The sequence below is a fragment of the Scyliorhinus canicula genome, chromosome 13 (genome assembly GCF_902713615.1).
Source record: "Scyliorhinus canicula chromosome 13, sScyCan1.1, whole genome shotgun sequence".
Taxonomy (NCBI): Eukaryota; Metazoa; Chordata; class Chondrichthyes; order Carcharhiniformes; family Scyliorhinidae; genus Scyliorhinus; species Scyliorhinus canicula.
The window spans coordinates 10,358,301-10,370,943 of NC_052158.1; the positions used below are offsets into that span (position 1 = coordinate 10,358,301).

Below are 12,643 nucleotides of genomic sequence, written 5' to 3' on the forward strand. Positions count from 1 at the left end.
CTTTAACACATCTGGGGCGTGCAGAGGTTGTGAAAGGCGCTATATGAATGCAAGACGTCCTTGCAAATAAATTTGAACCTCACAGGCCCAATCCCTGAAAAGATCTTCTCTGTATCTATCATCGAGAATGACTCCGTGACTTTTCCGTCTCTTTGTGTTTAAGGCTGAGTGGCTGCAATCATGAACACGATTCAGTTTCTGAATCTGGATCTTAGCCCGTGTTTCACCAGAGGCTCTGTATTCGGCAGCAAGTTCGGGCTGGGGCAGAGGGCAATGTAATATCAGTCCCCACCCTCCAACTCCTTCCTCCTACACTGCCAACACCCCATGGACCTTAACCTGGCAGCCAGGGTTCAATCCGCACTCCCTGTGTTAAATCGAGTTGTCCTTCAACAGAGTACGGTTTTATTTCTGTCCGTGGGACAGTCACCAGGACAGTAAATAGTTTTTAGTAAGAATTATCGAAGTATTGTAGTGAACCTCATCAGGAAATCGCGTAATTGAAGGTGTTCAGGAATCAGTAACATCTAAATTAAAACCGGTTTGAATCAGGAAGTGCTGAGTGTGAACATGGCTTCCAGACCACAGGTCCAGAGTTTGGCCGAGGAGGCAATTTGTCCCATTTGTCTCGATTTCTTCACTGATCCGGTAACACTGGGTTGTGGACACAACTTCTGCCGCTCCTGTATCTCCCAGTGTTGGGAAAAGAAGGAGATAAACTCCTGCCCGGAATGTAGAGAGGAGTTTCCGGAAAGAAACCTCAGGATAAATCGGGCCTTGGGGAATCTGGCCGAGAAAGCTCGAAAATTAAAGCTGAATCCGAAAGACAAGGAAAGTAAACTTCACTGTGAGAAACATCAGGAAGAACTGAAGCTGTTTTGTGAAACTGACAAGAAATTGATCTGTCTGATTTGCAGAGATTCGCAGGAACACAAATCTCACAACTTTGTGCCGATTAAAAAATCTGCTGAAATACTCAAAGTAAAAGAAAAAATATTTCATAAACTGATAGTTTTATCACATTTTCCTGCTCCAACATTTTCATTCTGTGATTTTCTCTCCCAATCCCAGGGTCGGGTGAAATCCTCCTTAAATTCTCTCACAGAGAAGAAATCGGCGGTTCTACAAACGGAACTGATACAGAAAAGGAAGATTTCTGAAGTTAGGGTAAGGTCTCCCTGTGCTGATTTTCTGGGATCTCGGTTAGTTTTTTTCCCTTTATCGCGGGACATTAATTAGGTTTCACATTTCATTTGGTAGGAACAGTCGAGCAGTCTGCAGACCCACATCACATCCGAGTTCTGTAAAATGCACCAGATTCTCACTGAGAAAGAGCAGCGTTTACTCTGAGATCTCGGGGAAGAAGAGGAGAGGATTCTAGGACCAATGGAGAAAAACAAACGAGAGATTCAGGAGAATTTAAATTCTATTGAGGAGAAACTCTCCAAGATGTGGGCAGCAGGGTAGCATGGTGGTTAGCATAAATGCTTCACAGCTCCAGGGTCCCAGGTTCGGTTCCCGGCTGGGTCACTGTCTGTGCGGAGTCTGCATGTCCTCCCCGTGTGTGCATGGGTTTCCTCCGGGTGCTCCGGTTTCTTCCCACAGTCCAAAGATGTGCGGGTTAGGTGGATTGGCCATGCTAAATTGCCCGTAGTGTCCTAAAAAGTAAGGTTAGGGGGGTTGTTGGGTTACGGGTATAGGGTGGATACGTGGGTTTGAGTAGGGTGATCATTGCTTGGCACAACATCGAGGGCCGAAGGGCTTGTTCTGTGCTGTACTGTTCTATGTTCTCAGTTGCAGAAACAGATGGAGCAAAAAGACGAGCTGATATTTCTGAAGGTGAGGGAATATATTGCGGGTCAGTTCAGTGAAACATCACAGTCACAAAGCAACTGATGATAACTGTGAAATAAATATAGAATTTACTGACAGAATAGAAAAATAATTAAACTGAAATTGTTTCAGATTCCCGGGAATACCTGTAACCTCCTGAGAATGAGTTTTCCTGATCTTCTTCACACTTGCTTTGCGATTATTTCCATGTTCCCCAAGTTTAATTTTCTCCTGGAACTCCCATTGTAATCCAGTTCCAGTTTCATGTTGTGAGTGTGTGGGTGTGTCTGGTACGGTGTGTGAGAGTCTCTGGGCGAATCGCCCGGGGCCGGAGTAAGTCCCGCCCCAGCCGTGGCCGGAATTGTCCGGCACCCGGGAATTGGGGGGCGGGAATCACGCCGTGCCGATCGACGTGCCCCCCACAGCGATTCTCCGGTCCGCGTTCGGCCGAAGTCCCGCCGCTGAGAGGCCAATCCCGCTGACGTGGTTTCAACCACCTCTGGTGGCGGCGGGATTGGGCCCCCGGGGTCCTGGGGAAGGCGCGGGGCGATCAGGGTGAGGATGTGCCCCCACGGTGGCCTGGCCCGCAATCAGGCAGGAGAAAAAGAGTGCCCCCCCTGCACTGGCCCGCCCGCCGATCGGTGGCCCCCAATCACGGGCCAGGCCACCGTGGGAGCACTCTTTTTCTTCCGCCGCCGCCACGGCCTCCACCATGGCGGAGGCGGAAGAGAACCCCCTACCGCGCATGCGCCGGTGGTGATGTCAGCGGCCGCTGAAGCACCGGCGCATGCGCGAACCGACGAAGGCCTTTCGGCCAGCCCCGACGCCAGGCGGCGCCGTCAAAAGCCATTGGCGCCGGTTTTAGCGCCAGTCGGCATGGCGCCAAACACTCCGGCGCGAGCCTAGCCCCTAAAGGTGCGGAAAATTCCGCACCTTTGGGGAGGCCAGACGCCGGAGTCGTTGGCGCCACTCCACTACGCTGGGACCCCCGCCCCATCGGGTAGGGGAGAATCCCGGCCTCTGTGTCTGTGAGCGGGACTGATGCTCAGTTCCTGTTTATTTGACTCTCCACAATCTTCCTTCCAAAATCCATCACTTTCCACTTCCGTGTCAAATCTCATCTGCTCGGAGTCTGCTCATTTCACCAGCCTGTCTAACTCCTCCTGAAATCTGTTACTGTCATCCTCACTGTTCCTCATTCATTTCTTTCAGGAGGCAGCTTGTCGGAAGAGAAGGTAGGACATGTTGTTTACTGAAACTCTGCAGTTTGATAAAATAACTCAGTAAAGTGTGCTAATGGATTTATTTATTGGTTGTTGTCACAACTTTAGAACATAGAACAGTACAGCACAGAACAGGCCCTTCGGCCCTCAATGTTGTGCCGAGCCATGATCACCCTACTCAAACCCACATATCCACCCTATACCCGTAACCCAACAACCCCCCCCTTAACCTTACATTTATTAGGACACTACGGGCAATTTAGCATGGCAATCCACCTAACCCGCACATCTTTGGACTGTGGGAGGAAACCGGAGCACCCGGAGGAAACCCACGCACACAGGGGGAGGACGTGCAGACTCCACACAGACAGTGACCCAGCCGGGAATCGAACCTGGGACCCTGGAGCTGTGAAGCATTTATGCTAACCACCATGCTACCGTGCTGCCCCAGGATAAAGGATTGTTCTTCGGACGCCAACATTTCCATTTATAATTCACACACAACTGCTTTATAATAACTATCTTAATGTCCGTGATTAAACAGTGTTAGATTTTCTGTAACTGTTCTACAATATTGTACAAATGACAAGATGTCAGGTAAATAATACAGCCTGGTTCCCAGGCTGGAGGTGATCACTTGCCTGATGTTCGCTGTTAGTATCTGTGACCTTCCGACTGACCCTGAGAGAACCGCACGGTCCATGTATCCAAGGAGTGGGTCATCCATGTCTCTGCATGGAGCCTGAGCAACCCGAGAACGTCAGACGTTAAAGGGGGAACGGGTTCTATTTTTATTCTATAATATAAACTGGTTCCGTGTCCTTAACAACCACAACAGTCGTTGGCGCCACTCCACTACCCTGGGACCCCCGCCCCATCGGGTAGGGGAGAATCCCGGCCTCTGTGTCTGTGAGCTGGACTGATGCTCAGTTCCTGTTTATTTGACTCTCCACAATCTTCCTTCCAAAATCCATCACTTTCCACTTCCGTGTGAAATCTCATCTGCTCAAGACTTGTATTTATATAGCGCCTTTAATGTAATATAAAGTCTGATGGAGGTTCACAGGAGCGTTAATAAGCCGAAATTGACACAGAGACACATAAGGAAATATTAACCCGGATAACGGAGGTGGAGTTTAGAGAGAGTGATTGAGGAAGAAAGAGAGACAGAAAGACGGAGAGGATCAGGGAGGGAATTCCAGAGCTCAGCATCTCGGCAGCTGAAGGTCCAGCTCCCAATGGGGGAGTGACTAAAATCAGAGATATTCAAGGTGCCAGTAGAGGAGAGCAGGATTCTCGGTGGATTGTGGGATCAGTTATCACAGAGTAAGGGCAGCACGGTGGCCTAGTGGTTAGCACAACCGCCTCACGGCGCTGAGGTCCCTCACGGGGCCTCACGGTAGCATGGTGGTTAGCATCAATGCTTCACAGCTCCAGGGTCCCAGGTTCGATTCCCGGCTGGGTCACTGTCTGTGTGGAGTCTGCACGTCCTCCCCGTGTGTGCGTGGGTTTCCTCCGGGTGCTCCGGTTTCCTCCCACAGTCCAAAGATGTGCGGGTTAGGTGGATTGGCCATGCTAAATTGCCTGTAGTGTAAGGTTAATGGGGGGATTGTTGGGTTACGTGGGTTTAAGTAGGGTGATCATTGTTCGGCACAACATCGAGGGCCGAAGGGCCTGTTCTGTGCTGTACTGTTCTCTCTCTCTTCTCTCATAAGGAAATATTAACCCGGATAACGGAGGTGGAGTTTAGAGAGAGTGATTGAGGAAGAAAGAGAGAGGGAGAGACGGAGAGGATCAGGGAGGGAATTCCAGAGCTCAGCATCTCGGCAGCTGAAGGTCCAGCTCCCAATGGGGGAGTGACTAAAATCAGAGATATTCAAGGTGCCAGTAGAGGAGAGCAGGATTCTCGGTGGATTGTGGGATCAGTTATCACAGAGTAAGGGCAGCACGGTGGCCTAGTGGTTAGCACAACCGCCTCACGGCGCTGAGGTCCCAGGTTCGATCCCGGCTCTGGGTCACTGTCCGTGTGGAATTTGCACATTCTCCCCGTGTCTGCGTGGGTTTCGCCCCCACAACCCAAAAATGTGCAGAGTAGGTGGATTGGCCACGCTAAATTGCCCCTTAATTGGAAAAAATAATTGGTTAATCTAAATTTAAAAAAAAAAAGTTATCACAGAGTTGAACATTGAGTTCTAGATTATTTCGACCTTTGTCTTTGTTCTACAAACTTTGGGCGCGATTTTACTACATACAAATAAATCCCATAGCGAGCGCGTGTTTCCCGGCGATTCGCATTTGATAAGGGGCCTCAACGAGGAATGCGTGGTCGAAGCCCAATGTAGCTCCATTTTGTACACTGAGGAGCTCTGCTCACCGGAGCTCCCTTGCTCGAAGGCCCCCAAGCGACCCCCAAACCCTTCCCAACGCCCCCCCCTCCCCACAGGGCATCCTCGGCCCGATCGCACCCACACAAAAAATGTTTGTTTGGCAGTACCAACTTGGCAGTACCACCTTGGCAGTGCCAGGCTGGCACCCAGGTGGCAGTGCCAGGGTGCCAGTGCCTGGGTGGCACCAGCAGTGCCAGGGTAAAACAGCAAGTGGACAGGCTAAATGTTTCTCTTCTCCTGTGATTTGTGATATCCCGGTAACTAATCTGTTATCAGACTGTGAACCTTTTTCAGGACATGGGGCTTTCCATTCTCTGCCTTTGAATTTCCAAGTTTTCCCTTTCTCAGTTATAGAAACGTGATTAATATTTCACTTTGTTCGGATCATGCCCCTGGGTGGACCTTGAGCTGGGGGAGGAGAGGGACGAGCGCCCGCTCTGGCGCTTGGAGGTGGGGCTGCTGGCGGATGAGGAGGTGGGCGGGTGGGTTCGGGGGTGTATCAAGAGGTACCTAGAGGCCAATGATAATGGGGAGGTCCGAGTGGGGACGGTTTGGGAGGCATTGAAGGCGGTGACTAGAGGGGAGTTGATTTCCATCCGAGCCCATAGGGAGAGGTTGGTGGGGGAGATGGTGAGGGTGGACAGGAGATACGCAGAAGCTCCAGAGGAGGGATTGCTGGGGGAGTGGCGTAATCTTCAGGCCAAGTTTGACTTACTGACCACCAGAAAGGCGGAAGCTCAGTGGAGGAAGGCACAGGGAGCGGTGTACGAATATGGGGAGAAGGCGAGTAGGATGCTGGCGCATCAGCTTCCTAAGCGGGACGCGGCCAGGGAGATTGGTGGAGTGAAGGATAGGGGAGGGAATGTGGTGTGGAGGGGGTTAGACGTTAATGGGATCTTTAGGGACTTTTATGGGGAATTGTACCGGTCTGAACCCCCAGTGGAGGGTGGGGGGGGGGGCGCGAATGGGGCGCCTTTTGGACAGTCTGAGATTTCCGAAGGTGGAGGAGGGGCAGGTGGAGGGGCTGGGGGCGCCGATTGAGCTGGAGGAGCTGGTTAAAGGGATAGGGAGCATGCAGTCGGGGAAGGCGCCGGGGCCGGATGGGTTTCTGGTCGAATTTTATAAAATGTACGCAGACCTGCTGGGCCCTCTGTTGGTTAGGACCTTTAATGAGGCAAGGGAGGGGGGGGCTTTGCCCCCGACTATGTCATGGGCGCTGATTTACTTGATCCTTAAGCGGGACAAGGATCCCCTGCAGTGTGGATCATTGATGTGCCATCAATTGCACGAGAGACGAGTTGCTTTACAAAAGTTAGGCTTTAATAAACTAGAACTTAGCCCTGCGGTTGTCTACAATAAAATGGACGACCGCCGGGCGTTTGACTATTTATACCTCGGCAAGGAGGCGTGGTTAACTCAGCCTCTCGACCAATTGGTCGAGAGGCACATGACCGACCAGGGCCAATGGTAAGCCGGTGTTCTGCCCCAATGGCAGACAGGTATGCAAATCATATCACCACAATCATATAGGCCGTGTGGATGCCAAGCTGTTGGCGAAGATCTTGGCCACAAGGATAGAGGACTGTGTGCCGGGGTCATTCATGAGGACCAGACGGGGTTTGTGAAGGGAAGGCAGCTGAACACCAACATACGTAGGCTTCTGAATGTTATAATGATGCCAGCGGTAGAAGGGGAGGCGGAGATAGTGGTGGCATTAGACGCGGAGAAGGCCTTTGATAGGGTTGAGTGGGGGTACTTGTGGGAGGTGCTGGAAAGGTTTGGGTTCGGGGTGGGGTTTGTCAGTTGGGTGAGGCTGTTATATGCGGCCCCGATGGCGAGCGCAGCCACGAATAGGAGGAGGTCGGAGTACTTTCGGTTGCACCGGGGGACGAGACAGGGGTGTCCCCTTTGCTCTTTGCGTTGGCAATTGAGCCTCTGGCCATGGCGTTGAGGGATCTGGGGAATTGGAGGGGTCTGGTGCGGGGTGGGGAGGAGCACCGAGTGTCACTATACGCAGATGACTTGTTGCTATATGTGGCGGACCCAGTGGGGGGAATGCCGGAGGTGATGAAGATTAACAGGGAATTTGGGGGCTTTTCAGGGTACAAGCTCAACCTGGGTAAGAGTGAGCTGTTCGTCGTACACCCAGGGGATCAGGAGGAGGGGGTTGGTAGGCTCTCACTGAAAGGTGCAGGGAGGAGCTTTCGGTACCTGGGAGTCCAGGTGGCTAGGAGCTGGGTGGCCCTTCACAAACTTAACCTCACTAGGCTGGTGGAGCAAATGGAGGAGGAGTTTAAAAGATGGGACATGTTGCCGCTGTCACTGGCTGGCAGGGTGCAGTCAGTCAAGATGACGGTGCTCCCGAGGTTTTTGTTCCTGTTCCAGTGCCTCCCCATCCTTATCCCGAAGGCCTTTTTTAGGAGGGTCAACAGGAGTATTACAGGATTTGTATGGGCGCATGGGACTCCGAGGGTGAGAAGGGTGTTTTTGGAGCAGGGCAGGGAAAGGGGGGGCTGGCACTGCCCAACCTCTGTGGGTGCTATTGGGCTGCCAACGCAGCGATGGTGTGTAAGTGGGTAATGGACAGGGCAGGGGCAGCATGGAAGAGGATGGAGTTGGCGTCTTGTGTGGAAACGAGCCTGGAGGCGCTGGTAACAGCGCCGTTGCCGCTCCCTCCAACGAGGTATACCACGAGCCTGGTGGTGGCGGCTACCCTCAAAATGTGGGGACAATGGAGACGGCATAGGGGGGAGGTGGGGTGCTCGATGGAGTCCCCGATACGGGGGAACCACCGGTTTGTTCCAGGGAGCATTGATGGTGGGTTTCTTAGCTGGCACAGGGTAGGTATTAGGAGGTTGAGGGACATGTTTGTAGATGGGAGGTATGCAAGCCTGGGTGAGTTAGAGGGGAAGTTTGGGTACATGCAGGTTAGGGCGTTTGCCAGGCGGCAAGTTGAGGGGTTCCCTCTGTTGCCCCCACGTGGGGTACGGGACAGGGTGCTCTCGGGGGTTGGAGGAGGGAGGATTTCGGACATGTACCACGTAATGCAGGAGGTAGATGAGGCCTCGGTGGAGGAGCTGAAGGGTAAATGGGAAGAGGAGCTGGGTGAGGAGGTTGAGGAGGGGACGTGGGCGGATGCACTGGAAAGAGTGAATTCCTCCTCTTCTTGTGCGAGGCTTAGCCTCATACAGTTCAAGGTGCGACATAGGGCTCATATGACCGGGAGGAGGATGAGCAGGTTCTTCGGGGGCAAAGACAGGTGTGCTAGGTGCTCAGGGAGCCCAGCGAACCACGCCCATATGTTCTGGGCATGCCCAGCCCTGGGGTATTTTGGAAGGGGGTAGCAAACACAGTGTCGAGGGTGGTAGGATCCAGAGTCGAGCCAGGCTGGGGGCTCACGATATTTGGAGTTGCAGTGGAGCCGGGAGTGCAGGAGGTGAAAGAGGCCGGTGTCCTGGCCTTTGCGTCCCGAGTAGCCCAGCGGAGGATTTTGCTTCAGTGGAAGGATGTGAGGCCCCCAAGCGTGGAGGCCTGGATCAATGATATGGCAGGGTTCATCAAATTGGAGAGCGTGAAATTCGCCCTGAGGGGATCATTACAGGCGGTGGCAGCCTTTCCTTGACTTCCTGGCAGAACGGTAGGAAAATAGGCCGGCAGCAGCAGCAACCCGGGAGGGGGGGGGGGGGGTTGTTTCGGTGGAGGGGAGAAATATGTATACGTGTTTATTGAATATGTCGGGTGCTAATCTATTTCTTCTTTTTGTAGTTACTTGGGGGGGGGGGGGGGGGGGGTTTGGGGTTTTTTTCTTTCTTTTTTGTTGTTAATATTGTTTACTTGTTGATATTTTCTGTTTTTGATATTTTGTGAAAAATCTCAATAAAAATTATTTTTAAAAAAAATATTTCACTTTGTACGTTTTCTCTATCATCAAAAATGCTGAAAACGTGACTTCCGGTGACGGAGATGTGCTGAGCAGTCGCATGTCAGGTGGCTCTCCTCCAGAATACAGTAAAATAGGTACTTTTGGCCGAATTCCGCCCACAAATTCAGACTTATTCTACTCCTGAACAGAAAAGGCAAAGAATAAGAGCAATATGTAGCAAGCAGTATCTCAAGAGGCCGCCGGGAAGCGAGAAATGGTGGAAAAAGGCTGGAGCAGCAAGTGAGGTGGCGGACCCACGAGGCAAGGGGTCCCCGACCACCCCCGAGAGAGGGAAACCGATGACCTGGACACCGCCAACCCCCCCCCCCCCCCCTTTTGGAAGACATTCCAAAGCAAGGAATTGGCCGTGATGAAGGAAGAGATCAAAGTGGAACAGGGGGCGGTCAAGGTGGCCATGACCGTGGAGCTGGTCACCATGTAGACGGCACTCAAGGAATGCGGAAGAAGCTGGAAGCTCAGGGGAATACAATCCAGAAGTTTGATGTCCCAAGACATTGGGCAGACCTGGCAAAGCACAGGGCCGGGTTCAACCAACCAAAATCAGCCCTGTACAAGGACAGGCTGAGTGACATTCCAGAATAATGAACATTATTCCCCCCCCCGCCACCCCGGCAGAGGCAGACGAGTTTGTGCGGATGAATGGCCCAGATGAAAGGCAAACAAAGCAGCGATGGGAAAGGTGCAGGGAGAGAAAAGGAAAAGAAAAGTGATGATATGAACAATGTTTGTGCGGGACAGTCCTGCCTTGCTTTGAGCAAGAGTACGAGCTCACAGGGAGGAAGGGGCAGCGGAATGCAGGAGAGGGTGAAGAGGAGACAGAGAGGATGGCAACTGATCGGACATAAGGAAGGGGAATAATCAGCCCCGGGAGGGGGGAACCACCACACTAACAGGGAAGGTTAACGCCAGGTGGTATAATAGAGAGTGGGGTCGCTGTGCATGTCCCACCGGTCAAACATAAAGTACAACTGGACTTTACACTGATCTTGTTCATAAAATAGTTAAAGTTATACATGATTGCATCAGTCATAAACAGCTCCGGAGGTGCCAGTCTCTGAAGTCTACGATTTAAAATATTTATACACAATACATTTAATACTCTGCTGCGGTCAGAGTTGCAAATCTAGGTCGGAACAACGGTGAAAGTTCTGAGTGGAGTCTAAGTATCCTCACAGGCAGACATTGCTGGCGGGGTGATGACAGGCATCGGGGGAAATGTGGGGGTGCACAGGGGGTGCAGGGAGGGTAGAAAGGGGATAGAGAGGTAATTGGGACTGTGGCGTGGAGCTTAATGATAAGGAAGGGATGGGCTCTAGATTTGCTTCAGCAAGTCGGGTTCGGGTTGTGATGCGCTAACAATTACACACAAAGACTCAAATCGGTACAAGAGAGGCTTTATTACCGTGAGATATTTATCCTCCGACTGCAGCTGGTAGAATGGCAGCTCAGGAGAACACATACATATTTATACGGGCGGAGCTAGCCGGCAGGGGCTACCGACAACCTGTAATACAGGTACTCACATATTTACACAATGGTGGATCACCACATTCACCCCCTCTTAAGAATGAGTCCGGCGGGGGTGACGTGGAACTATATACATAATCCGTGATTTATTTACAGAGGGGAGGGGAAAAAAATTAAGTGTCCATCTTGCAACCCGGTGCCCGTCATAGGTTGAGTCTGACCGGTGTTCTTACTGTTCGTTGAGAGCGACGCAGCAGTGGTGGCGACGTCTGCACAGGCGGTGTCGGTGTCGACGGCATCGGTGGTGGCGGTATTGGTGCTGGCCAGTGGCTGGACGACTCCGGGAGCGTGCCGAAATCTTCCATGTCCTCTAGTGTGGGCAGGGGAACGAGGGATGGACCTGGTGGGGCTGATGCTGGGAGCGCCGGGGGAGGGGAGGGTGGCGCGTGGGTGGGGAGGTGTGTGGGAGTGGGATCGGCACCCGAGGGAGCCAGGTCCCTGACAGAGACTGTATCCTGGCGGCCGTCGGGGAACTCCACGTTGGCATACTGGGGGTTTGCGCGGAGCAGGCGTACGCTGTCCACCAGAGGGTCTGCCTTGTGGAGCCTGACATGCCTACAAAGAAGGACCGGCCCTGGAGCAGCGAGCCAAGTCGGGAGCGACACCCCGGATGTAGACTTCCTAGGGAAGGTAAAAACACGTTCATGGGGTGTCTTGTTGGTAGCGGTGCACAGCAGTGACCGAATGGAGTGGAGGGCATCAGGGAGGACCTGCTGCCAGCGAGCGACTGGGAGGTTCCTGGACCGTAGGGCCAGCTGGATGGCCCTCCAAACCGTCCCGTTCTCCCTCTCTACCTGCCCGTTTCCCTGGGGGTTGTAGCTTGTCGTCCTGCTGGAGGCGATACCCCTGCTGACCAGGAACTGACAGCTCATCGCTCATGAATGAGGATCCCCTGTCACTGTGGATGTAGTCGGGGAAACCGAACAGAGCGAATATGGAATCGAGGGCCTTGATGACGATGGCAGACGTCATATCCGGGCATGGGATGGCGAAGGGGAACCTAGAGAATTCGTCGACCACACTAAGGATATAAGTGTTGCGGTCGGTGGAGGGGAGGGATCCTTTGAAATTCACGCTGAGGCATTCAAAGGGGCGGGACGCTTTCACCAGGCGCGCGCGGTCTGGCCGGTAGAAGTGCGTCCTGCTGGAGGCGACACAGACCTGGCAGTCTCTGGTGACTGTCCGTACTTCCTCGACGGAGTCGGGCAGGTTGCGGGCTTTGACTATGTGGTACAACCGAGTGACCCCCGGATGGCAAAGGCTATCGTTCAGGGCACGGAGCTGGTTCACTTGTGCGCTGGCACATGTACCTCAGGAGAGGGCGTCTGGGGGCTCGTTGAGCTTGCCGGGGCGAGACAAGATCTCATAATTATAGGTGGAGAGCTCGATTCTCCACCTCAAGATTTTGTCGTTTTTGATCTTGCCCAGCTGCGTGTTGTTAAACATGAAGGCTACCGACCGTTGGTCAGTGAGGAGAGTAATGCCTCCAGTGCCGCACAGCCTCAACGATAGCCTGGGCCTCCTTTTCAACAGACGAATGTCGAATTTCGGAGGCATGGAGGGTGAGGAAAAAAAATGCCACGGATCTGCCTGCCTGGTTTAGAGTGGCGGTAAGTCCGACATCTGAAGCGTCGCTCTCTACTTGGAAGGGCAGTGACTCGTCTACTGCGTGCATCCCGGCCTTGGCTATGTCTGAGCGAATACGGGCGAAGGCATGTTGTGCCTCGGCC

At 52.9% G+C, this 12,643-nt stretch overlaps 1 protein-coding gene across 1 annotated transcript in view; it reads left to right on the top strand.

The window, feature by feature from the left end:
- The first annotated feature begins 428 nt into the window (after positions 1–428).
- LOC119976468 (zinc-binding protein A33-like) overlaps positions 429–12,643 on the top strand; it is a 99,174-nt gene continuing 86,959 nt past the window's right edge. The window contains exons 1-2 of the mRNA XM_038817006.1: positions 429–981; positions 1,072–1,167. Of these exons, the coding sequence (XP_038672934.1) occupies positions 571–981; positions 1,072–1,167 (507 nt within the window). The 5' untranslated portion in view covers positions 429–570. The remainder of the gene's footprint in view (positions 982–1,071; positions 1,168–12,643) is intronic.